This window comes from Amblyomma americanum, chromosome 10 (assembly GCF_052857255.1).
Source record: "Amblyomma americanum isolate KBUSLIRL-KWMA chromosome 10, ASM5285725v1, whole genome shotgun sequence".
Lineage (NCBI taxonomy): Eukaryota > Metazoa > Arthropoda > Arachnida > Ixodida > Ixodidae > Amblyomma > Amblyomma americanum.
The window spans coordinates 105,345,116-105,372,313 of NC_135506.1; the positions used below are offsets into that span (position 1 = coordinate 105,345,116).

At 46.8% G+C, this 27,198-nt stretch overlaps 1 protein-coding gene across 4 annotated transcripts in view; it reads right to left on the reverse strand.

Moving 5' to 3' along the window:
• Positions 1-335: 335 nt before the first annotated feature.
• LOC144106431 (ATP-binding cassette sub-family C member 3-like) overlaps positions 336-27,198 on the reverse strand; it is a 160,107-nt gene continuing 133,244 nt past the window's right edge. For 3 of the 4 annotated variants that reach the window (XM_077639241.1, XM_077639240.1, XM_077639242.1), the window contains 4 exons: positions 16,889-17,047; positions 12,051-12,217; positions 8,052-8,246; positions 337-572 (listed from right to left, as the gene is read on the reverse strand). In XM_077639241.1, the coding sequence (XP_077495367.1) occupies positions 422-572; positions 8,052-8,246; positions 12,051-12,217; positions 16,889-17,047 (672 nt within the window). In that variant the 3' untranslated portion in view covers positions 337-421. Of the gene's footprint in view, positions 573-8,051; positions 8,247-12,050; positions 12,218-16,888; positions 17,048-27,198 lie in introns of all 4 variants that reach the window. The other variant, XM_077639243.1, reaches the window with a different exon arrangement.

The window sequence follows — 27,198 nt, forward strand, 5'->3', positions numbered from 1 at the left end:
CTGATTAGTCATTGAACACAAAGCAAGTATCGAAAATCAAAACGAATGGACTTGACTAAGCAGTAGACACTGAAGCAAACAGTATATGAAGACTACAGAATATCACACGCCACGTAGGTAAACGCGATTTTGATTTGATTCGTAAACATGCGAAGAGAAAAAGTAGCCTGAGTATTTGGCTTTGGAGATATTCGCACTAACGAAGACGCGAGCTGTGATTAGGTTAAACGAACGTTGCTGTGTTCATTTCTTCCGCACTAAAAGCTTATCAGCGACCCATCGTTACTGCAATAACGCTTGAGCCAAAAGCTTTATTGTAAGTTCAAAGAGCGTTAAAGTATAAATTCCACCAGAGTACAAAACAGAATGAAATATTTCGTTTTTATTTTGTGGCCTGCGAAGCGAGCGCGAAAGCAGGTCATCACAACGCAGTGGTTATGCGGTTTGAGTTTGACCGGGGACTGGAGATTCCGGCCTCCACAGCCATGCCGTAGAATGCTGACGACGTGTCAGAAAGTAGCGCGGAGACGGAATCGAACTCTCGGACCCTGCCTTCTTCCAGGACGAGTATCCTGCAATAAAGAAGGGAACTTTGGTCACCGATCTTTATGGGCTGCATTTCCGCATACAACTAAATTGCATCCAGAGCATCCGAGCGTACTAGAGCATAGGAGCATCCAGTGCAACATGGTAGTGCGTTGTCGAAAGTAGTAGTAAGCAGGAAATGCTCTGCAGAAATCATTAGTGACTTACTTAAAAACAAAATAAAGTGCAAAGAATTGACGCCGGTAGTGGCGGCATCTGCTATCGAAGCTTGAAGCACTTGAGCTGAGCCTAGTGGTAATAAAATGGACAGGGAGATGACAGGAAGGGGGAAATAGAAAGGGGAACAATGCAGGAGGGCTCGTAGCTCACGCCAGGACGACTCACATATGGTGGCAGCCACTTTCTCTGGCTACTGAATGTGTTCCTCTCTTCGCCGGACTCCGTTCTTCCTATCAGGCAGCACGCATGGTTTCCATGACTGCTCTCGTGGTTTGAGAAATGTCGAAGACAGCAATTTACAGCAAGAGAATATCGCTTGATAGACGTCGCACGAGACGTCGCTGTGATGGATGAGTGGTCTACAGCATCGGATAATGAAGCTGCTAGGTTGGCGTCGGTCCTGGTTCCAATGCCCCTCGTGGCTGAAATATTCTTCACGTTGTTTTGTCATATGGTACACAGATCTAGTATAAATACTCTAGGGACAGAAAATTTTGAAGCTTTCTAATAATTTAGCTTATTGTCCGGCCTCAGTCTCACCGCAATTCATCGAATATGTTCGCCAGAATTAGCGTAGATGGGAGGAGCTAAAAGCATTTTAAAAAAGCTTGCAGTCTACGTTCAGAAGAATGTTCAATGAAGGCGAGAAATAGTTGTTTTAACATCTGTGTTAGAGGCATTTTGTATGAGCAAACGGTGAGAGGCGTGCATTGCAGATAATTTCTGCCTCTCGATGATGCGAAAGGATTAGTTTTCAATTGTACGTTAGAGGCCTTTTATATGAGCAAACGAGAAGCGGGTTGCGCTAGAGATAATTGCTTCCTCTTTCAATGAGAAAGGATGGTTTTTACGCTAGAGGCTACAGGCCTTTTGTATGAGTAAAGGAGGAGCGACATGCATTAGAGAGAACTGCTTGTCTTCAATTATTCGAACTAATTGTTTTAAACTGTAGGTTATATGGTTTGGTTTATGGGGGTTTAACGTCCCAAAGCGACTCAGGCTATGAGGGACGCCGTAGTGAAGGGCTCCGGAATTTTCTACCACCTGGGGTTCTTTAACGTGCACTGACATCGCACAGTACACGGGCCTCTAGAATTTCGCCTCCATCGAAATTCGACCGCCGCGGCCGGGATCGAACCCGCGTCTTTCGGGCCAGCAGCCAAGCGCCGTAACCACTCAGCCACTGCGGCGGCTAAACTGTAAGTTATAGGCATTATGTATGTGAAAACGAGGAGAGGCTTGTATTAGGAGCGAGCGAGGCTGAGAACGCCTTGCTCGCATCGCTAAGAACGTGGTTGCGCTTCAGGACAAGATCACCCGCCTGACTAGCCAGGCTGTGGTGCTTGCGGTCATACTGAGCCTTCTGTTGGGCTCTGGCTGCCGTCACTCTTCCTTGCTCTGCTGAGAGCCCGACCAAGCCGGTCCCGAAGCGTCGGCGCATAAGCAGAGCGGTCTGCCCGCGTCTGCGCATCCCCGAGCTGGCTCTGCACAACGTTTGACATCAGATTCGCCAGCTCCCTCCCGAAATTGAGGAAGGCGGGAGAGGAACCAGTCGAGCGATTCTCGGCTGTTCGAATTGCGAACGCAAACTCACTCAAATGGTCTGCCCAATCCTTTTGACACTCGGCAAAGGCCGCCAGCATAGGCTTGACTGTTCGGTTGATTCGCTTGGTCAAGTTGGACTGGGGATGGTAGGGTGAAATGGTGTAGTGCTCGATTACGAGGTAACGGCACGTGTTACCGAACACCCGAGTGGTGAAATGCGACGCACTGTCCGCGATCAGTCTTTCCGGAAAGCCGAACCGACAGAACACTTCCCGGCGTTTACCCAGCACCGCTCGTGTTGACACTTTCCGAAGCGGGTACAACGCGACCAATTTAGAAAAATGGTCAGCCACTACCATCAGGTAAATGAACCCTTGCTTACTACCGGGGAAAGTCCCCATCAGATCGCAGGTGGCCATGGTATAAGGAAGAATTCGTCCATCTTTATAGCGCAAAAGAATTGCATTAAAACTCTACGTTACAGGCATCTTATACGAGCAGGCGACGAGAGGAATGCATTAGGACGAATTTCTTCCTCTTTATGATGGAAAAGTACATTTTTTTAATATGCTTGATGAACCAGCGAGAAAAGACTACATGCAAGTAGAAAGCCGACGTGGACGGACACACTTACATCTCCTGAGACATTTATACGATCAAAATGGTTCTCACCTAGCTTTGTACGTTATGAGCCTGGACTGGAAACTTTATAAATATGTTCTCTCCGTTTGTTCCGAAATAATATGTTTTTAGTTCAGCGCTTCTGTCCACGCCATCTTTCTTCTACTTGTCCGTTGTCTTTTCGCACTGTTTCATCAAAGACCATGGAAGGCTAACTAGCCCAGCAGCAAGTGTTACTCTTCTTCATTTTTTAATCTCCGCGTTGCGCGCTTAACGCATTGGTTCGATAGCATCCTTTGATCAAGTACGCTTCAGTGAACAGGGATTGTTGACGAATAGAACAGAATAGTGAACGACCTGGCCAAGAATATGATTATATATACAGAACCGTTGCGACAAAAGGACGCAGCAGAAAAAGAACGCCTAATTATACTGCAAAGCTGCACCCTCAAATAAGGCTGGACTGGAAAACGCACGCATTTATGTATATCAAAAGGAGGCAAGGCGCACGCATCTTATTCATGAAAAAGATGAAAGGAAGGACGTGCGAAGAATCTAATCGTTGTTGTAGCCATTGTGTAAAGGTAACAACAGCAACAACAAGGTCACTGGGAAGAACGCTAAAGGTTCACAGTTCCACACGCACTAAGTTGCCATGAGGATCCCTTCATCGGCTCGAGATATCTCTTTCGAAAGGTCAATGCTAAATACCGGTATATTTATTGCTCTTGGTGCTCTATTGGCTTTGTGCTTCGTTTAAGATTTTTTCAATGTTTTCTTTGCAAAAAGCCAGCACACTGTCTCTTTTGTGATGCACTAAAAATCCTGTTTGCTATTCAGAGACGCTCCTATGTATTCACTGAATACTTGCTCGCCACTCAGTAAAGGCGTGGCCAGAATAACACGGAGCACAGGAACGGGCGCAGATCTGCCGAGAACTGCTTATGCGCGCTACCTAGCATCAGCGTCGGGAACTATGCGTGTCGGCACGCGCAGAGGTGCGCCGGGGCACGGACCCAGTTTTTTGCCGCAGGCCTATCGGCGTCATTGCCTAACGTGTAGTCTGCATGCCTGCAGCAAAGAAAAGGCTGTGCGCTTCTTAGCGCAGCACAAATTGGCGCTCGGCGCGCGACATCGACGATAAGCTCAGCCCGTTTGGAGAAAGGCATCACCTGGCGGAATTGCTCGGAACAGGTGAGCATTTTTGAGCAAAGATAACGGCAGGGTTGAAGCAAAGAGTGGGGCTCGGTAGCGGGCACTCTCGCTGCGTGCGGACGGCCAAGTGTTTCTTTCTGTCGTTGGTAGGTGGCTCTTAGATGCAGTTTCTCCTAAAGTCACTGGAACGGGAACCCAGTGACCCCCTTGATGCGTCGCCTGTTATGCGTGCTCCGTGTTATTCTTGCTGCGCCTGTACGTATTTACTGGGCCCGGTAAGTTCCAGTTTGCAAAAGTGAAGCCACTCAGAGCTGCATTCATGAGAACACAGCTCTGACTCCTTTATAAGATCGGAAAGTTAACTTAAGCCGTGCTGATACTTGACAGCTAAGCTCTTTGGGGCTCTACGGCCCCCTTTTATCCACTTAAACTGCTCGCGCTGTCTTCCAGACATCGTGCGTACGGCTACAGCTCTACTGCGCATGACCGAACTGCTGCCCGCGCGATGTGACTTGATACCGCTGGGCGGTGACTGGATAAGGGCGGCTAGAGCAGCACTGGCAGCGCGCTGGAGATTCATGAGAGAGCACTCCTGGGGCGCGGCCACACTTTCGGCGGTCAGCACGGGCCGTCGGGATGTACCGTGTTTGCCACAAGTGACCGAGCAGCTGCGCCGCCCCGGAGCAGACTTGCACCAGAGCGACGACTGCTGCTATCTTCGGCGCCGGCCGCTGCTTCCCAGCTGCGAGCGTAAACTGGCTGACGTAAGCGTTATCCCTCGCTCAGTATGACAGCGCCCCGAAGGCGCGGAATTGTTCGCCGAACATGCTCCCTCCTTACTTTTTTTCATCCGAGGAAGGAAGGCGGCATAACGGAATTACGTCACCCATTTACACTAGCAGCCGAGGAGCAACGGCCAGCGCTGTCGACCGCAGCGCCGCCGCTCGGCTGAGAGCCCACTCCCGCGCTGTCGTGGCTGCTCGGTTACTTTTGGCGAAGCCGGTGCGCAACGGGCGACGGAGCAGAGTGAAGCGTCGTCTCCGAAGAAGGAATAACTGTTGGGCGTGTGGCTGCTACGCAAGCAGCCAGGTTTCTTGTGCCGCTTCTTTCGATTTGAGCCTCACTATGTTTGTTTTGCCGCGCTCTGGCCTGAGCGCCCGTTTTGTTGCAGCGCAGAGCGTAGACCGTATGCTCTGTTCCGCCGCTACCTCCGCTGCTGTGCCCAGTTGACTTCATTAGTTTGGTCCGCAATAAACCGGTGTCCTTAATGCTGACTCTAGGTGCGCCACTCGTCGGGCGATACTAAGGACCTGGAACCCCGTTCCTTAGAAGTTGAGGCCTTTAGTTTGAGGCAGCATGAACTATTTTCTTAATACAGACATCCCTGCCAGTTCTCTATATAAAAGCTGCATAATACGCGCAGTTATTGTTACGAAAAATTAACGCTTCATCTGTGCTTCTGATGCCCTATTAAAGTTGAGTGTCAGTGGGCTTAAAAGGCGACTATTTCGTTTATTTGTGCGGTTTTAATTTTGCAATTTGAATAATAAACAGTGTCCATGGCGCATCGTTTCCATTTCCCAAGTGTTCATACATTGAGTTATAGATGACCTCAAAAAAATTGCCCGTGGTTTAGCTCTGCTTAACCCTAGTTGAATTGCGGAATTAAGCTTCGTTTCCTCGGCACGTCGTCTTCGCAGCGTCTCATTCCGACGCTCTCGACAACTGAAACCGGTCTCTTCCGCAGTTGAAGAGTCACTCCGGGACGTGGCACGACTTCTAGCCGCATCTTCGTTACGGCGCTTCTCGAGTCGTGCGGCGTGTTCTTCTGCGTGTCTTGGACGCGTTCTCTTCCTCGCTTCGTTCTATCGTTTTTGCGTCTCTTTCGCGCTCTCCATAAGGACTAGAATCTACTGAGGATAAGCGCATATATATATGTATACCCCCCGCGAGGTGCACGTCCTCTCCTTCTACCCCAGCGGAGCACATCTGGTGGAGCGAGCCGCGACGGCAGCGGCGTCGACGGCGGCGCCATATGTTGGAGCCCGGTAGTGTTCCTGTATATGCTCCCGCAGAAAGCAGAGTGGCGCCAAGGTCCACCATCATGTTCCAATCTGTGCGGGAAAGTCACCGCTCGGGCGTACACGGGCTCCGTTCATGGGCTTACTGTGTAAGGCTCTTGGGCTTGTTTTTTTATTTGCGTACAAATTGCACTCGATCGCAATTTTTTAAACGTAACGCCAGAAACTAATCTGTGATTTGCCGAGGGTCTGCATACAGCATGAAAAAAAAATCGCCAAAGATCAACAGCAAATTGTAGTCATGAAAAATTGAAGAGAAATACTAGAAACAGCCTGCGAGTTTTTTTTGTCTGGAACAAGTAATTTCAGTTGCACAAGCAGCACCGTTCTGGATGGGAGAGCGTCTGTCCTGTCCTGTCTTCCTCTGTGCGCGCCTTAAGAAGAAAAAGAGTATTGCGATGAATTACTTTTTTCACAACTAGCAACGCCGCATGTTCTGTGGGAGTTATGAGCGGAAAAATATGATGAAAACGCATCTCCCAAAAACCAAATTAAAATGACTCTGCAGCTTGTTACGGCAAGTGGACTAAAGCAACACCAATGCGTTCATTAGGCGAGTCTGACCTAACGAAAAAGTTTCAAACTCAGTTGCTTGCCTAAAACATTGTACAAAATGTACCCCATTGCTAATTGGAGTGAAATGACGAATCTTTAAAGAAATTTGAAAGTACTCTTTCTCGTTGATATTATTAGCTCACCTAATTATTTAAGCATTATCTTTTCATCTGTGTTATTAAGTTATATTTTGTCGCGCTTAACGCGGCCCATTCTCAAAAGCCACTTTAATCGCCGACGCACTTCAGCCGCCGAACTTTCAAATGGCAGTTCGCAAAACGCTTTGCCGTTTCCAGTGCGGTTGCTGCAGTTTGGCGCTCTGCACACAGTCATAGCTTACAACTTTGTGGCTCACTGCCACAGCAGAACCCCAAACCTGACGCCACAGGTGTGCACGGGAAATGTGTGAAATGTAGCCGACAGCGTGGGCTCACGTGAGGCGTCGAGCTGACGAGGGGTCGCACGCCACTGCGCCTCTGAAGTCAGCTTCCCCGCGGAAAGTTGAACACCTGACGTCACGAAAATCATGTGACCGCCTCTCAGCGAATGGCGTTCGGAGCGGCGAGGGAAAACACACGCGCAACTCTGCTCCCGCAGATACAGGAACACTAGAGCCCGGCTGCTAGGCGACGGCGGCTAATGTCGTTCATCGGCCCGCGCATACGGCTGAACAGCGACCACGCGACGAGCCGAGCTGGCTGGCTGGCTGGCTGGCGTAGTGTTGCTTTCGCAACAAAAGAAAGGTACCAACAAGCACACTCAACCGTTACAGTGAAGTTGAAAATGCGACGAAGGTTGTGCTACCTCTTAAGAAACAGAGCCACTCTCAGCAGGAATCAACTTACATATTGTCGCTTTAAAATTGTCAGGATATCGTAGAAAATAACTTATTGCAGTTAGCGTTACTTTTAATGGAGCCTGATTGCGACAAATTGTTGCAATAAGTAATACATCAGTTTGAAGCACCATAGACTGGCAATTATCGAATTCCGTAATTATATCAAGAGAAGGGTGATGTTCCGGCGCCACAACGGCACCACTTTAATTGCGATCGGTGTTTCCTTTTGCACTTCAAGGCGCTTTGGGCAGTGTACGGCTGAACAGTAAAAAAAAAGTATTGAATAGCGCATGGTATATCATGCGGCCTAGTTGTACAACGCAGTGAACTAGAAAAGAAATACGGACGTATTTAACGCGGATACACACTCACGGGGCTTTAAAAGCCGTCTTAGAGGTAGGACTTGAGTCCTTGTTTTATGCCCCGTGCGTGATGATCAAACAAGGACGCTCGTACGCATTGCCCATCCAAGTCCAACTCGGTCACCTCACCTGTCGTAATCGAGCACCGTGTGTATTCGGTGGGCGACCGTAAGGAGCGTGCTGCCAGCGAAGGCGTCCCGGAGCGTGGCCTGGATGAGTCGGTCCGTGTCTCCGTCCATCTGGGACGTGGCCTCGTCCAGCAGCAGGACCTTGGACCCTCGCAAGAGGGCACGGGCAAGGCACACCAGCTGCCGCTGGCCCACGCTGCGATAGTGAAACGCATGAATGTCTTATCCCTGGCGCTGAACTTCGCCAGCTGTAATATTGAGTTTGTTTGTTTGGTTGCCTAAAATCGCTCTTCATATTCGCCTTTCAACTGCTTCTTTCAGATTCGGTGTCCTGTTGGGGGAGCTTCTGCTGCGCGCCTGCTCCTCTTCGCCTCTCGCGCTCATTTGTTCTCTCCTGTAACTCCCGCTGGACATGATTCATGGGAGTCTCCTCCTTTCTATTTCCTTCTTGCACTCGGCTCCTCGGCAGCGGCTCCGACGCGAGTGCTTGTGGGCACTATGTGAGCGCGCCAATTGCTGTGGGCCTCCTCGTAGATTTCTGTTTTAGGCATAGCGAAATCATAATAACACGTCCGCTATAGGGGGAATAAATGAATGAAAAGTGTTGCTCAATAGAGGCTTTGGCGAGCTCAGTGGGCAGGACCTATAGCGGAAAGCCCGTGCGGCTGCTGGGGCGATACAGGCCGGGTCGATCAGTCTACGTTGATGTTCTAGGGGATCACTCGACAGCGCTGCCTCCCGCTGCTCCGTTGTGGTGCTTGGTATGTGAGGGACTGCCGTTTGTGTTGGCAACACCAGGTTGTGTGATAAAGGGTTCTCGATCCCCCCACTATGGGAAGGTCTCCCGGTCATGGCTCGGATTAATTTTGTGTAAAATAAAGAGGTTTGGAGATTTGTCGGATTGTAATTCCCTCTCTAATAAGATTTCAGTGAGCTGGGGAGTAGCGTTCGCAGGCTCGTCGGAGATGCGCCAGGATTACCGCGTATATCTGCAATACATTTGTCACACGGTCACCTCGAAGACCTTCGAATTTGCGACTCAATACGTTTTTAGCGCTCCTACACGGGTAGCTACGATGACCATCGAGTCAACGGAGCAGCGTGGAAGACTGACGAAATTTCGCCACGCGTGCATTGTCAGGCTTAGAGCCCTCGCAGCAACGCGCTCGGGAAGAAAAGAAAAGCGATATCATGTGTTAAAAATACGGAACTTAGATGTTCCCGAAAAAGACAGCCCGGGCGACAACATTCGGAAGCGAGCATAGTAACGTTGTTTCGAGCGATGCAAAAAACACCAGGTTCCTCCTTTGCACATGAATGCTACAACAGCTTGTCCTGCACAGCTTGTCCAAGACAAAAATGTTATTTTCTAAACTTATTATTGCTGCTGTAGCAAGTAATATCTTCAATAGATTCATGTTAATCTTATTGGTTGATTGCTAGCATGCCTATAAAATAAATGATGGCGAAGGTGGAGCCACAGCAAATTCGTGTGAGATGATGGAATTTCTCGACGGCGATCGATTTTGCCGTGTAGCAGCGGCACAACTCCTTCGAGTTCGACACCGACTGAGAATCTCGAAGGCTTTTGAATTAATGGCCTTTGAAACTGCCCGTGTGGCAGAGTATAAGATTGGAGTGAATTCCCGCCGCCGTCAGCTGCTTGGTATGTATGTCCGCGAGGTACGCGTCGGCTACTTCGATTCCATTCAGTGACCTGGGGCTCATGTCATTTTACGGCGGTCCTCCTGAGCTTCTATTTGACTCAGTACAGTCAAACTTTTTACGTTTTTTGCCGTTGGTTGCCACTGACATGTTTACAGCAGGGGAAGACTAGACAAGATGGGAGTAATGGTGGCATGAATATAATATGGGAACGCTTCATAAAGAGTAAGAAAAATCAAAATATTATATTTTACATCTTGGAAAATAGCTTATTACAGAAAAAAAAAAGATGGGATTCAAAGTCAGAACGAGGAAAAGAAGAAAACTCAAATAAAACAGCCACTTTACCTTGTTGGAAAAAGTGGTAGTTGCTACCACCCAAATTCAAAGGGAACGCCCATAATATCTATTCTCCATCCTGTAAATTGATGTCGCTTTAGAATTTTGGGATGAATTACGCAGGAATGCGGTAGCTCCTCTCAAAAATAATTTCAGGAGTCCCACAGGGTACCATTTTAGGCCCTGTCCTATTTAATTTGTACATTAACGATATTGTACACATCTGCTCAGATACCAAGTTCGTTATGTATGCCGATGACACGAGTGCTTTGGTGCCATCACGTTCGGAAGCTGAAGGAATTACTAAAGCAAATATTTTTTTGCGCAAATTGGACTCGTGGACTTCCAGCAATAAATTAAAACTTAACGCAAACAAAACAAATGTGGTAGTTTTTCGACCCAAAAATAAACAAATTTCGTTACAAGGAACCGTAATGTTTAGATCCGCTGCCATTGATGTGGTAGATACTGTCAAGGTGTTAGGGGTATATTTTACTTCAACTTTACAATGGAATGATCATGTAAGCAGTCTAATGAGCAAACTGAGCTGCATAACTGGAATTTTAAATCGCAACCGCTATACTCTTCCAAAAAAAAAGTTAAACTAATGGTCTACAACGCTCTCTTTGTCTCCCACCTATACTACTCTCATTTAGTTTGGGGAACATCAACAAAAACTAATGTGTTGAAGCTTGAAAGGCTACAGAAAAAAATAGTACGAATAATTGAAAACGTTGAAGACACTGCCCTCATTCACATATCTTTGCTTCGCTTAATTTATTGAAAGTAAGAAATATATACGAACACAAATTATGCAGGCAGTATCGTTTAATTGTCCAACGAGAGAGTACAGTTTTTACTGAAAGTGCAGAATTAAGACCCATTTATCCCACCTACAGCACCAGAACTCCAGAACAATGGAAAGTTCCAAATGTCGCACTGCCTATGGACAACAAGCACTCCGGTATAATCTTCCGCGATTATTGAATGCTGCAGAAAAAGAAGGTGCTGATCTATTCAATATGTCTCTTCCAAATATGTAAAAATATTTTGCTACTCATACCCTTTTTTGGGAATGAATGCAAAGGTCTATCCTTATGTTCAATTACATTGCATTGTTTCATTTTCGAAAAAAATTTTTTTTTCCAGGCGTCCAAATCCAGTGCTCTATTGAAACTCTTATTTAGGCTTATTTTATTGTCTGATGCGATACATTGCTGTCTTTATTTTCTGTTTGCAACAAAAAATGTGATTGTCTACTGCCCCACTCTGCTGCTGTATACACTGTAAGTGGGCAAAAGATTTTTCAAGCCGCAAATGTACGGCTTTTCCCTCCACCTCCTTCCACTTCTTTGTGGAGAATAAAACTTGTATGTATGTATGTATGTATGTATGTATGTATGTATGTATGTATGTATGTATGTATGTATGTATGTATGTATGTATGTATGTATGTATGTATGTATGTATGTATGTATGTATGTATGCATGCATGTATGTATGTATGTATGTATGTATGTATGTATGTATGTATGTATGTATGTATGTATGTATGTATGTATGTATGTATGTATATGTGTGTGTGTGTGTGTGTGTGTGTGTGTGTGTGTGTGTGTGTGTGTGTGTGTGTGTGTGTGTGTGTGTGTGTGTGCGTGCGTGCGTGCGTGCGTGCGTGCGTGCGCGCGCCCCAGTCTATAGATATGTTTTGGAGTGCAGGCTAAAATAACAGTACTGTTCAATATTCCTACGTTTCTACAGTCAAAAATTGTTTTCAAGGCTATTTTTTTTTCACGTGGAACGCTCTGCGAGCACACTAATTAGAATACTAAAGCAGGCAAACAGAGGACATGTAAGAGCAAAACTTTCGTAAGAATGAATCTCTCCGTTACGCAAAGAACGAGAAGGAAGCATGTGCCGGTGAGGTGAAAGCATGACGGTTTGTTTCCAGTGGCTTTCCACGATGAACCTCACTTTGGTTGCATTGTGAGCTCCTCACCTTAGATTAGTGCCTCCGTCGGTGGTCTCTAGTAGCAACCCCCTCGCGTCACTGGAGACGACTCTGGCGAGGTGTGACCGCTCCAAGGCCTGCCAGATTTCTGCGTCAGAGTGCGAGTCTGTGGGGTCCAGGTTCATCCGCAATGTCCCTCGTACGAGGCTGGGGTCCTGTAAATTCTTAAATCTTACTCAGCAGAAGAAGCGGACATTTGTGCGAGCGAATCATGACGATTCCCAAGTCCATCCATGATTGCATACGCAGCTGGACAAAGGCTTCTCCCACACCCCTCCAGTCAAGATGGGTACACCATGCCCTCACTATGAGAGGCAATTTCCTTATCTGCCCTCCTAACTCTCTGTCAGCCCTTGGTCTGCTTACCTTCTCTCAGAATGCAGTGCTTTATCCTAAGGGACCATCGATTATATGTAATGTGAAGTGCGCCTTAATTGAACGCTTCCTTTTATATCTGCTAAAATATGATTCGCGAGAGTGTGTTCTCTGTTTAACGTTTCTCTCTTCATGTCTCCTAATTTTAGCCCTGTCATTGTTCTTTCCTTTGCTTGTCGCGCTGTCCTATGTTCAGTTTCGTGCCTATGATCAGCCTCCAGGATTTAGCCAGCTCAAAGCTCAATACTGGCAAGATACTACTGGTGTGCAGTATAACCATGAGGGATACTGGCGAGCTGTAATTCATGACATGGCAGTGCCTGCACATGCACTGCCTTCCATTCTAATTCTACTTTTTCCCTAAATTGCGGCAGATGCGGCCGCTATTTGGCCTAGTTAGACGCACTGGCTGACCGTTTCCAATACCACGCCGCCTCGTGTAAATTTATTTTTCGTTTTCCAGGGTGATAACCTCAATATTTTTTTATTTTCCTATTATATCCTGCTAAGGCTCCCCTGCGTTACACGCCACTGCGATGTCAAAACAGTTTTAGTGAACACGGCAGTGCTCGGCAGCGGTGGCCTAGAAGTTTGAGCATCCGCCTCGCATGAGGAAGACGCGTGGTTCCATCTTCAGTGCAACCGCCGTGTTCCCATTGGTTTCCCATGAGTATAAGCTTTCCCTAGGCTGGTGCTCGAATTATTTGGCGTGATATGCTTGGAAGGTGAATCTTTGACCCAACCTTTTGCAGCGAAAACACCTTGTGGCATGGCGCTGCTTGGCCAAAGCTGCGACTGTGCCAATAAAGTTCACAACCATCTTCTTGAATACCGAAGTGCGAAAATGCTGACTTGTATTTATACTTCGTCGAAAGAGGCAGGCACATGTACGTTCTTGCATTGCCTCTGCACCGTCATACGGCAGCGGCCTTTGAAAATTATTGCTGCCCCACTGGCTCTTACCATGTTTTCAACACGATTAAAGGTTAAGAAATGAAATGCACGATTTGCCTTTAAATTGCCGAATATTCTTGCTGAAAGAAAAATAAAATATATCTCGGCGCTACCAACCAGCTTAAAAACAAAACTATTTCTGAGAGTAACTATTTCCATCGTTACAGGCATGTTACTAAGGAGCATACAGTTGTGCTCACTTGTCTAAATGCTCACTGATTCATAACCTCACTACCCACGATAAGCGCAACCATTTGCTTCAGCGGTACACGCAAAGACTGATTAAAAGGTGCACTGAAAAATGAGGCTTAGCAGTATCGCGGCTATGCTGATACAAGTATTCCAACCAAGCGCACAACCTATAAATGTTATCATTACAAAAAATGGCCGGATTAAATGTTGTTTGAACCTAGTTTTACGAGCGAAAGCTCTCTTAAGCATGGTCTCCTCTGTCCGAAATGAACTGTAAAGGTCTGGGATCAAGGTCAGGTACCCAGTGGTCATAGTCATATGGTCATTTGGATATACTGCCATAGCTTGGACCCTACCACCACGCAGTTAAGTTCAGCTTGACCCTGTCAGGCGCTGAAGGCCACTGTCTCCTCCACATCGACGTAGAATAACGAATAACGTAAGACATTGTTATGAACGTATAAATGGGAACGGTCTAATATTCTGATGCGTAGCAAAATTTAAACTTTCATTTATTACTCTTATGTGTACGGTTTCAATTAGGGATTTGTAACTAACCGTTGGTAATTTTTATACCAGTTTTCAGAACTTTGAAGATGCGATTACCTTGGCATTGTGACGCAACCTATTTTGGCCTCCGCGCTTACGTTTCAAACATTGCATTTTTATGGAGCTCGCTCTGAAACATAGACGCTTGGTTCAGTGGTTAGCAAGCTCGGCTGGTGAGCCCGAAGCCGCGGGCTGAATCCCGTCCGCAGCGGCTGCATTTCGGTGGAGGCGGAACGCAAAGTACTTTACTGCGTGGTGCCAGTGCACGTTAAAGAACCACTGGTTTTAGGAAATAATCCGGAGCCCTCCATTACGGTTTTCCTCACCGCCCACTTTGCTTTAGGACGTTAAACGCCTTATACCATAAACAATGCTAGCGAGAACAAAAGGGTAAATTTCTAATCACATACTTGTGGGGAGAGGTCAGGTGCACGTGGCAGGTGAATCGGTTCACTCTGAATGAGGATAGTTCTCTGAATAAGCCGTTTAATCAAGGGGGCTTTCATTACACGCACGACAATGTTCGCAACGAGGTGAAGCGTACGTGCACGTATACTCGGCAATGAACGAAAATCAGGAAGCATTCGTTTTAGCCATAATCAGAAATTTCGCAAATGCGCAATTTTTCAACCACAACGCAATTTTTGTACACATTGTAGAGTGCACCATATGTGTCAATATATCCGCAGCTCCATGCACGGGATGTTTGTAACTTTCTGCTTTATTGTCAAAAACGCACCCCATTAGTTTTCTATGCGCGTCTTAGCTACTTGGTGCGAGAGCAGGATAAATATTGAAAGAAAAATTTTGCTAAGCATCAGAATATTAGACCGTTCCCATCTATATGTTCATACCAATGTCACGTTATTCTACTGTTGCTTCACAAATAAAAGGCGTGTCCAAAAAACTGAATTTGACTGGAAGCACGAAGACGGTGCACGGTTAGCATGGGTCTGATCTCAGCGGCGCTCTTCCCAACTTTTCACTGTCAAGGATGCAGATGGATTACACCAGAGGCAGAAATGTGGGCGACCCTATTCATGTCTACTCTGCCGAACTTCGTTTGTGATGACATTCGCGTGTCCGCTGGCTCTAGTGATACTCCACCTTGTTTACCGCCGTGATCTGATATCAGCCTTTAGTTCCCTTCCAGTGAGCCTGTTCGCATCGGTGAGATGACGGCTAGGTATAACGGAACGCCCTACTACATTAGGATGGAAGACATGCTGCGTGGCGCTGTCAGACCTCTCACTGACCTCCTGGCGGTCTTCCACCCGTCCTTTACCGCAGCTAGGGAAACAATCTCCGAGCGCGTTTGCTAGAAGGGCTTGGAATTGGGCAAGTTAGAGCATGATCATATGCAAGAGGCGCGCAACTAGATTGGCATGGACAGAGTTAAAGACGAAACAAAAGGTTAATCGCATATACCAACTGGGAGTTTCGCAGTGAAATCTTGTCAACTATGCCTTACTGATACACATTGGTAGCTGGGAATCATCAGAATTTTTTGCCGTTACGAAGCACAGCAATCTCCCTCCGAGTGAGGCCAACTCCGCTGTGACGTTCTTATTCATCACTCAGACGCACAACTTGCCGCCGCAACAGAGGCTTTTAAGAGAAAAATACGGCGTGTCGTAATTCTAACTGTAACATACAAAGGCCGCATTTGAAGGACGGTCAGGCATTCGTTTGGCTGAAGTTTCTTATATAGAACATCATCTAAGAGGGCCGCGTTTTCAAAGCAGTGCTCCAGAAAAAAATAAATCTAAAAGCATTAGGAGATTTATGGAGGCGAAAACTGTCCGGGACCGGTGTATGTGTGAGGCCTTCGCCTGCCAACTGTGCAGGTGGCACGTGGTGTTTTAGGAAGAGTTTCCTTTTCCCACCTGCCATCTTCCAACTGTCTCTTTCTCCCCCGACCCCGCTGTACTTATAAGGTAGTGCAGGGAGCGGCCGGACTAAGAAGATTTAGTATTTTTAAAGGGAAAATTACTAAGGTTGGTTTATGGTTTATGGGGCTTTAACGTCCCAAAGCGACCCGGGCTATTTGGGACGCCGTAGTGAAGGGCTGCTGAAATTCCGACCACCATGGGGTTTTTTAACGTGCACTGGCTGCGCACAGAACACGGGCCTCTAGAATTTCGCCTCCATCGAAATTCGACCGCCGTGGCCGGAAAATTACTACGGATAAATTTAGACAACAGCAGGTCTGCGTGCAATATGAGAGCATCCCGAAGATCAATGTGTTCAAAAATGACTCCATGGTAGAGTGAGGGCAAGTAGACGGGTTTCTTGACAACACGAAGTGAACAATGGAGGGGAGAGCCCTAGGGTGCTTGCCAACATTTCGACAGTAGGACCTGTCTTCATCGGGCAACGGGTTCATTATTGGCTGGCTTAAATATGACTTTCACTCCGAGTAGCAGGCCCTGTTAGGGGAAGGAGGATGAGAAGGACGGGGAGCGTGAACTCTAATATCTTGTCCAGGCAGGATGGCTGGTAAGGAGTTTTAACCGGCTGACCTGCAAAGCTGTCAACCGCTGTGACAGCTGCGAATTCTTTATCACGGTTTTGGCGTTTTTTCCTCGTTCAGTAAAAACAAAAACATGGTGCGGCACGGAGAGTGGAAAACAACTGATCATGTTACTGAGCTAGTCGACGTTGGTGTAATATGGAAATAAGACTGTGCTATACTTCTCTGCGGCATAAAGTGTATTCTGGCATGTTACATGCATTCTCATTTTACGCTTGGTCACCTGTGGTATGACGGTGATGCTTGTTCGCAGTTTTCGGAGAGGCACCTCTGCGATGTCCATGCCGTCGATGAGGATGCGGCCTTGGGATGCCCTGAGCATGCGCAGGAGGGCCAGCACCAGCGAAGACTTTCCCGCTCCGGTGCGGCCCACCACTCCGACCTGGACGTGCAGTGACTCATTATATAGTTACGAAAAGCAACGTCGACATTACTTGTAAACAACCATGTCAATTTTGTGTGAGGGAGACTACCTCAAAACACGCGGAGTTCCCGGTTAACGCGCATTTCATTTGAAATGACGTTTACTTCCTTCCTTTCCAGATGAGAACATAGGTTTTTATTACACCGTCCCCGACAGCGAAGGATAAATGGAAATTAAAAAATTGGCTTTTTGATGATTAGAAATACCGTTTACGGCACTATGATAACAGTGTTGGCGATGATCACAAAAACGTATAATCGAGTTAACTAATAAGGTGATTAACTAATTTTTAACAGTTAACTTTCAACTAATACTCTTATGTCTACGGTTTCAATTAGGGATTTGTAACTGGCCGATAGTAATTTCTATACCAATTTTCAGAACTTTGAAGATGCGATTACCTCAGCATTGTGACGCAACCTATTTTGGCCTCCGCGCTTACGTTTCGAACATTGCATTTTTATGGAGCGCGCTCTCACGCCCGCGAGTTGACGTCACTCTGAGGAGCTAGTGTCGTGTGACTTTCTTTCTCCCTTGTAATCTGTAACGAGTAGCGGCGATTGCTGCAGTGCGGGTCGAACAAAGGAGGTCACGGGGCATGTGGAAATTGACACGGGCGTTTTAGTCACGTAACAAGAACGCGGGATGTCTAAACAAATCGCGAAGGACAAAACTATCAGCCGCGGAGTCCGTGCTAATGGCATTTTCTAAATTCTAAAAAGGGACTTGGCTGCTATTAACGGAAAGCTCCAAATTTCTGATCCCAACTATGTCCCTGACTCTAATAGCTGAAGCAAATTTAATATCGCGAATAATTTAACCAGCCTATAAATTAACGAACATATCCCGCTTTCTGACGTCCACTAACCCTGGTATGATAATGCTGCAACTATCCTTGAAAGTTTTGGTTCACCTTTGTTGGAACAGCCTCGATAAGTGATTGAAACTATGGCCGCCGCGACCTTCTGTTGTTGTAACCAAAAAAAAAAAATATAGGCTAATGACGTGTTTGTAACGAAAGGTATAGAACAACTGAAGTGCTAGTTGTTTGAACAGTAGCTACGCGTTCTGCTTAAAACAGCGCCTAATAGCAGTTTTTTTCTATACAGCGGTCAGCTCTTTTCAAGCCGAAATGAATGAAAACGTCAAATTTTTTTTCATTTGGTTCCGAAAGTTTACAACATGCTCACGTGAGATTTAGAGCCTGAACAGTTTACATTCGCGAGCATGTAGAACTGACAAACGTTTAGGTGAATGTGGATACAGTCGCATGGTGGAGACAGTAGGCATGAACTGAAGGGTTAGCGACAGCCAGGGGGACTGGCGTTGAAGTGAAAAAAATTCCGCAAAAGAAAAGATGCCGCTGTATCATATCTGTTTGTGCGCACATTTATCTTTGCTTCCGAGCAGACATGTGCCTACGTTCTCTTTTCTGATAACGCTGCCCTCTCGCCCAACGTGGCTATATATAGGATGAAATAAACGACTACTGGCATTCTTTCCTACCACACGAACTGGCGTCCATGACTTTGCCAGTCACCATGACTGATTGAGCCACCACCGTCTGGAAGACGTTGAAGTAACGAGCGTTAGCGCGCCTAGCGACATCTATCGAAGAAATTACGATCACGTGGTTAGTTTAATTTCTGTGCCTTTTTCGATAGATCTCGTTAAGACAAATTTCTTGGTACTGGTCCCATTTGTGTACGTCTACCCGTTGTCGAGTTAAACTCCCCTCAAGATACGCCGCAAACCAGCTATCGATCCGGAGTACCAGGGTTCAAACCCCACCGCGGCGGCAGCCTTCCGATGGAGGCGAAACGCAAAACGCGCTAGTGGGCTGTACGATGTCAGTGCACGTTAAAGATCCCCAGGTGGTCGAAATGATTCCGGAGCGCTCCACTACGGCATCTCTTTCTTCCTTGAATTCCTCGGACTAAGAAAATTTCACGCCGAAGGTAGCTGGTAGCAGACCCCAAGAAATCGAGAAACGTGAGGAGTAAGAGCTAACGCTCTTAAAAAAAGTTGCATTTCTTTAACGCGACGGCGTGAAGGCTCCCGTTCAGTGGAGGACCCGTTGACGCGTATTGGTTGAAAAGTAGTGACGTCACTCGTAGAGCAGGGGATTTGAAAAGCGCGTAGGGCCGCACGCTACCTTAAGGGCCCCCTGTTGATGGACAGTTCAAACTGGGCAACGGGACGTGCTTGACCAGTACCGTCTATGTGTCACGTGCACAGTTTCAAAGCGCAGTACGCCTTAAGGGGGCAAGACCATAAAGGGAAGAGGGACGAGCCGGACAGGGGCAGTGGGGCGGGGCATCGCCTGACAGTGTTGTTACAAGCGTCGTTCAAAGTGTGTATCGAAGCGTTTTTTTAATGTTTTCATAGTTCTTTTTAGAAGTCGTTTTTCTGGTTGGACGCCTTCAGTAGAACGTTTTTGCGTGTAAGTGCTTGTCACAGTTCATTTTGCGGGCGAGGCATTAAGGGAGCGCCGTGCTTGATTCTGGAGGCAGCCTGTATTTCTTCGAGTGAGCCAACAGCAACGGACCCGCCCTTTACCCAGAACGATGGTATTTCAGGTGAATAAAACGTAACACTTTCTCAAATTAAGTGCGCAACGTGGATCACCTCATGATGACATGCAAGCGTGTGAACTGAATTAATACGATTGAAAAGAAAGCTGGGTTCAGGTGGGAAATCGAACCAGTGCCCCTTTCATATCAAGTTAGACACGCTGCCCTTAGGCCACTGGTTGACGTTCGTTCGAGTTTGTTAGAGAGAGGCCTTGCGGATGCTGTCCTACGTTGTCTGTGTGTGCCAAGTGATATGCAAAGAAGAACCCACGCCTCTGAAGGGAGCCATTAACGCTATCCTGTCGTACCCTTAATACAGAGCTCGAGCTTAAGTGCCCGACAGTTATTTGTCTACGTTTACTAGCGTGCGCAAAAAAAAAGAATAGAAAGTCACTCGGCAGAACCAAAAGCGCACTCTCGGCAGCTTCAAGGATCACAATCGCGTGTCTCTCGGCCTTGCTGTTAATAAAAAATGGGGTGAAATTTCCATATAGAGCGTCCGGTATCGTCCCGAAACGCCCGTAACATTCTAAGAGCTGTCGCACGTGATGGAGGTCATTAAGAGCCATCTAGCCGCATCTCATGAGCATAAGAACAACAACCCGTCTTTTGTGGCAAATATAAGTCATAACGCGGCGTGCCGGCGTCGTCAAGAGAATAATACTGGGAAAACCTGCAGAACAAAGCTTTAGTAGGATGGAAAGTTGGGCTAGTGGGATTACGTTCATTTTAGAGGAAAAATACAGCGCGAACAGAGAAGACGGACGAAGAAGAGATGCACAACACAAGCGCTGTCTCGCAACTAAAATTTTATTCAGGATTGGAATGGCCGGGGACAATTTTCTTGCAAAAACAGGGTGTGCGTATCGGTTCTCATGTAGCCCCGATACTCAGTAGTATTTTTCTAGCAAAAGTATACGTAGCGATCAGTAAAAATCTTGACGGTCTTGCTTTTAAGATCAGGAGATATGTAGATGACTTTCTGGTACTAGTAAATAAGGGAGGGCGCGCAAGGCGTGCGGTTGATGTGTTCAAAGCGTATAAAGAGAACGCCATGGCTCTAAATTTCACATTCGAAATGCCGGAAAAAGATGAACTTCATTTCCTAGATCTACGACTGATGTTCACGGAGGGCCACACTATTGGGTCAATAAACCACGCTCCAAAAAACCGATACTGAACTTTTGTTCAGGGCACACGAAACTGGTAAAAAACGGCATAGCACTCTCCTGCCTAAGGTCTGCTCTAGAAAAAATCTTGTGTGCACTCCGTAGCAGACGGTGTTTCCTTGCAGATGCAACGACTGACCGCGGCAGGTTTCCCGCTCTCTGTACATGCGAAAAACTAATAGGCAATTCTAGGGGTCTCCGATCCGCGAACGGAGGTGAAAAAACGGGAGCCAAAACGAAAGCAGTGGCCATTCCCTACGTGCATCGCATGGCGCACAATCTGTGGAATGTTGCTCGTCGTTTTAGTGTTGACGTGGTCTGTTCAGCACCCCTAAAGCTTCAACGCCAGTGTCTGATGACTGGGACAGATGTCCAAGAATGAAAGAAAAAAATGCACCGCTTTTCGCGTTCGGTGCAGCACAGATCAAGATTTGTGGACTGTGTGCGTTCGGTGGTGTACCAGATTCCTTTCACTTGCCAAAAGGTGTATATCGGACAAACCGGGCGCTGCTTAAATATCCGCCTAAAGGAACACGAACAAGCATCGTCAGATGTATCTAAACATTGCGCTAAGTGCGAAGATAAAAAAAACTGTAAGGCGATTCTTGAGAAAACAGAGGTACTGTACCGGCACTGGGACCAGCGTACCAGAGGGATTATGGAAGCGTTTTTCATAAAGAAAATTAGCGCGTGCATCAGCCTACCATTTATCACATTATTTGATGCGGAGATACGTTTCCTAGACAATACCTGATTTGCCATGAGTCATAGAAAAGGGCGTTCCGCGCTATCTTTTCAGTTTTTGAGTTGTTCCTTGTGTTGATTGTCACATGTGATTGCTGGCTTCGCCGTTTTTTTCGGTCGCTTCTATATGTGTTTCCTCCTGAATAAAATTTTAGTTGCGAGACAGCGCTTGTGTTGTGCACCTCTTCGTCCGTCGTGTCTGTTCGCGGTGCATTTTTCCTTTAAAAAGAACAAAGCTTAGTAGTAATATATTGACTGGTAATGTGGAGCCGCCGTAAAGATTTACCGGAGGCAAAATGCGTGATAATTTTTTCATAGCCGCCTTTCCATGCATGATGCAACCGATAAACGAAGCCCGATTGTAAATTTGAGAATTGCACTAAGCCTCAAGCAATATGCATTGCATGCAAAAAAATTAGATTTCCTTTACGTAGTCGCCACCAATATTGCCACACTTTTAGCCATTTACTGGCGCCGCCATGCGGTGGGACAGCACCCGCTGGTCTTCCTAGTCTTCCCCGGCTCGTGCGTTCGTTCTCTGAGTGTGTCTGCTTTGCTAGTCCTGGGGCTAGATTACGCAACTGTGACCAATTCTGTCACAAGTTATCGACAGTGACGTCAAAATGACACGATGAGACGCCACCACGTGACGCAACGAGGAATCAGCCAATTACAGCAGGGCGGCACCCCGAGAGCATTCGAGGGACCGTCTGCTTAATTTTTTGTGAAAAGAAATAAGAAATAAGCAACGATGAAAATAACTAATTTCCTATTTTGCCAAAAAATTGTGTTCAAAGTTCGAAAATATTAAGCAAAACAAAAAACATTCAAAGTTGTGTTATTAAATTGACTGGTGGGTAACTCTCGGCGTCGTGGGGATGCGCTGACGGCGGTAAAACGTCAAGCCGCTTTGCACGAAAGCAGCCGATTCTACGCCGTGTTTTTTTTTTTTTTGCGCTGAGTCTGGGCTCGAGCTACTGTGCGGTTGACCTAAGTGCGCAGAAAAATTTCAACGAATGCAGTGAAGGCTACGTGACTACCGAGCGAACTTGCAAGAAGCGCTCGGTACGAAATCGACGAAGGCAACTTGTTGAAGTCTGCGTTGTTCGGCGCTTTCGATCGATGACAAAAATGCCAAAAGGTGAGGTGTTGCAGTATGTGATGTGTGGTTGTTTGTTTCTTTCCCCTTAGGAAAAAGAAGATGACCACGAAGCGCCATTTGCTGGGAAAAATAAAGTGCTTTGCCAGCATAAGCGTGTCTTATTTGTGTGTCACAGAGGTGACGACGGAACCCACACCTTCTGCGCACTAACTTTACAAATTGCCTCCAACACCCGCTGTACGCATTTGCTCACCGCAAGTTGTGCGATGCCGACGTGCTCCTCGCTACCAACGGCAGCCTGAAAGCCGCCCGTGGCAAATAACCGCAGTGCACACAGCACCAGCCGCCGCACCGACAGCGCACTCGCACGCAAACCTCCCAGTTCATCGGCGAGTTCGTCACACAGCCACTCCACAGTCTGCTTCTCCAGTCGAAAAAGGCGTCGAAACAGCTCGTCCGGCAAGTCAAACGCGTCTTCATGCGCCCTCCTTCGCCGTTGATCGCGCCAGCGCATCCGTTTCAGTCGTATCGCTGTGTACACCGTCGCCATTTTCTGTCACAAACTCAACGGTCAAATTGACAGTCTCAAAACTGTGACAAAAAATTGTCAGTAAACGCCTGCATAATTCGATGTGCAACGTCATCACTTCTGTCATATCCGTGACGTCATCAGCAGCCACCCATGATGCAAAAAAGCAATATGGCCGCTGGCCTCAACCGACCAATAGGAGCGAGGCTTATTGACTCCTTTGTGACAAGTTTTTGGCAATTTTTCTAATTGACAGTCACGTAATGTAGCCCCTGGTGTGCCGTTTCTGCCGGCTTTCGGTGACACGGTGGAGGTGCCGGGGGATTTCCCAATGCACGAAGAGGTCCCGGGAGCCTCCGACGACGCCCAGCTACATCCCGTGGACACGACACCTGTCCACAAGGCAAGCGCCGCTTGCGAGGCTTCGATCCTGAGTTCCAACCCCTGATGGCACCACCCCGCGCAATGACGTCCACTGCGGCCAACCAGACCACCCAGAATGCCGTCAGTTCCCCAGCGATGCTTCTTCATGCACCTCGCACTCCCGCGTCGTTTCATGGCGACAAGTACGAAGACGTGGAAGACAAGGAAGTCCAGCGGGTGCTCTCGCACCGCATGGCGGCGCCAGTATATGGCTAACACTGTGGCATTTTTGGCAGCGGGTGAATATTAGCAGTACTACGTTAACTGAGGATAATATGGATTCAGGATAAAATAAGACCGGATGATGCTGAAAAGAGGGAGTTTATGGTGCATGCAGTTCCACTGTGAAGCCAGTGTAAAGAAGGACGGTGACTACATTATGCGGTTGATATCTTTACAGACTTAACTGCTATGAGCACATTCATATGCAACAATTCGGAACAAAAGCAGTTTTGAGCGGGAAAACGTTTATGAACGCAATTTTTTCATATAATGCAAGATTTCGCTATAACAATGAAAATTTCCGCAGATCGCTCGACGGCAGTCTTGCAATTTTTCCCTATTAAAGTCCTTGCTTTCGTCAAAAGCGTTCCCTATTGATTTTCAATGGCAGTATTAGCTTTTCGGTGCCATCGATGGAAACACTTTAAAAGAAAGGTTTTGCTGCATATCGAGAGTATCAGCCATTGCATTTAATGTTTTCCTAACAGTATCTTACAATTTTTCAATTTGCTACATTTTGTCCGAGAATGTTGGACATGAAATGCAATGCAGTGAGTATTTTAGCGCTAAATTCTACGCAGCACTTGGGGGGGGGGGGGGGGGGGGGTAGGAGGAGGAGGAAGAATTACGTATCGAAGTCATATTTATACTTATGGAGTGCGCTGGAAAAAATTTAAATGAAATCAAACATAATAAAAAATGCAATAACGTCGTGTAAAGACAAAAAAAAGATGACTGTTGATTTCGGCGCCGTGCAAACATTCGCGCTCTGAGGTCTCCGTGAAAACGTTGTAATGTCTTCGGCATTGATGGAATCAACGCTGAATGGTAATTGCCAACCTTACCGCCATATTCCTTCCTTAAATGTAAGCACTAGTACCAGTTAATAGGGGGCAACGTAACCGAAAAAGGTGGGAAAAGCAGATGTGCTTACGGGCTGCCAATTTGCTCTTTGTTTTTCGGGAACTTTCTCGATCTCCGAGTGTATTAACTCTTTGTTCAGCGAGGGATCAAATCTACGTCACTTTTTTGGTTGATTTTCAGCATCTACAGACAAGCGCAGGGTGCGTTTTAACTCAGTTTGTGCAGTGCTGCCAGGTCATGAATGAAAATAAAAGCTTTTTTTTCTTGTTTATATAGAGGTCCTGTGATGAGAGCAGAATCAGGAGCAGTTTATGTAACTCCCTTAGAGTTTCTCCTGGACGCTGTCAGCTTAGCTCCACCTCCGACATGCACGGTAAGTTGTTTCATTTCTCGTTTTGGCATCAATACATCTACGTCCTATAAGAGGAGTTAACGCTATATGTTCAAAGGCGCTGGCCTACTAATCTCACACGCGATTCAATGCGTGCCAGCAAACAAATTATATTTGGTGTCAGTAGCTGCTGGGCTATCAGCTAATCAATGGGAATACATTCAGGTCGCAAAAAATGGCGTACACATGAAGAACGGAAATTGTGCGCTGCCTAAGCACTAACTCCCCCTCGCCCCCCATGCTCGACAAGAAAAAGTGCCGCTGCTGCTCGACTGCTTAGAGAGGAACACGCGATAACTACGACTGCGAAACAGGCCGCGTCCCGCTCTGCATCCAGTGCTCTGCAGTTTTCACAACGGAAAGCAATGTATTGAACGTGCAGAAATGTAGAAAAAAATTTCTGTGCTCTCCTGAATGTATCCGGAGATCATTTTGTCCTCAACTTTTTCAAAGCGGTTGTTGTACTCAAGGTGCATAATTGAGGCAATTTTCAGCGCCATTAATTCATGCGTGGCTTTCGAGTTGTGCTAGAAGTATTCTTTGCTCTTTGTGATTCACGAGTCCACAATTTGTACAAAAGCTGGGTCTGCTTGTCAACTGTCATATATCCTTCTTATGTGCGTGGTGCGCCGTACAGGCTGCAGAAAACCGCAGGAAGGGTTCACCCACAACTAATATTTCCTGCAGCAAACAAGTTTGCGATGATATGTGAGTTGTTCAGAAGCATGAATTGTTGGGCGAGTTGGTACATGTTGACGTAAAAAAAACCAGCGAGAAAAGACGCAAGACCAGAGGAAGACGCACACAGACTGTCGCCGGACTTTCAACTGAATTTATTAAGGTTCCACCACATATTTATAGCCACTACTTGCGCAGGCGCACATACATGCCACATTCAACAAAGTCCGGACGTCATTACTAGCCATATAAAAAATTCCATTCTTTGTCAGTGAGAATAACAGATGGGTCGCTGATACAAACACGCTCGTTCTTTTTTATTAAAAACGCTTCTAACAGCTCGCGCTCGTGCCTGCACTTCCCGCGGCCGATAATGGTAGCATTGTTCAGCAAAGCTGAGCAATTCTGGCACTCCTTGACATGTATGGCCAGGTTGCTCCCTGTACCTAAGCGCAGCGTTCTGCCATGTTCCCTGAGTCGCTCGTTCAAACATTGCCCCGTCTGCCCAATGTAAATTTTCCCACAAGAAGTAGGGATAGAATATACTACCCCGACAGCACACTTCGTGAACTTTGTTTGGTGCTTAGTTTTGAAGGCAGGTTCTCGCTTGGAGCCGGAGATACGGACACAAAGGCTGGAAAGCTGTCGGGGGGCCAAAAAACACCAAATTCACTCCAAATTTTTGGGAAACCTTTTTCAGTCCATGCGGAATCACCTCAAAGTTCCTAGTCCTCTCTGTTGGGTGCTCGGTATTGGCAGCAGGCTTCTTCATTTTCTTGCCCAATGTTTCAGCGACCGCCAACAGCAAAGAGCAAGGAAACCCAGAGGCCTCTAGTCGAACCACATGATTGGCAAGACTCTGCTGCATGGCATGCGGGCAACTTTTTCTCAGTGCATTTGAGAAATACAGGTTGCCAATGCCACGTTTTACCAGCTTCGAGTGAGCGGAAGCATCAGGCAAAAGCGCCTTTTTAGACCGAGGGGCATACTTCCAGCAAACGTGTTCGTCAGCTAAAAACTTCAGTTCTAAATCTAGAAACCTAATGGTGTTGTCAGAGGGTAAATATTTGGTGAGACAATGTTCTTTGAACAAGCACTACAAACATTTAAAATCCGGTCCGCCACAGAGGTTAGCTGGTCAGTTGATGATAAGTTTAAAATGATTGAAAAGTCATCCATGTATCGAAAAATTTTTACAACACGCTTGTCTTGAAGTGCTTTCTGCAGCGACGAATCGAACTTGGCCAAAAAAAGCATTACACAGTACAGGCGCTACACTCGATCCTATGCAGATGCCTTGCCTCTGTACAATGCAGTTGTCACCGTGCTGTATGATAGTGGACCTTAGGTACACGCTCAACAGTTCCAGGAAAGCGTCGAGTGCTATTCCTCATTTGTTCTGGAATGCAGCAAT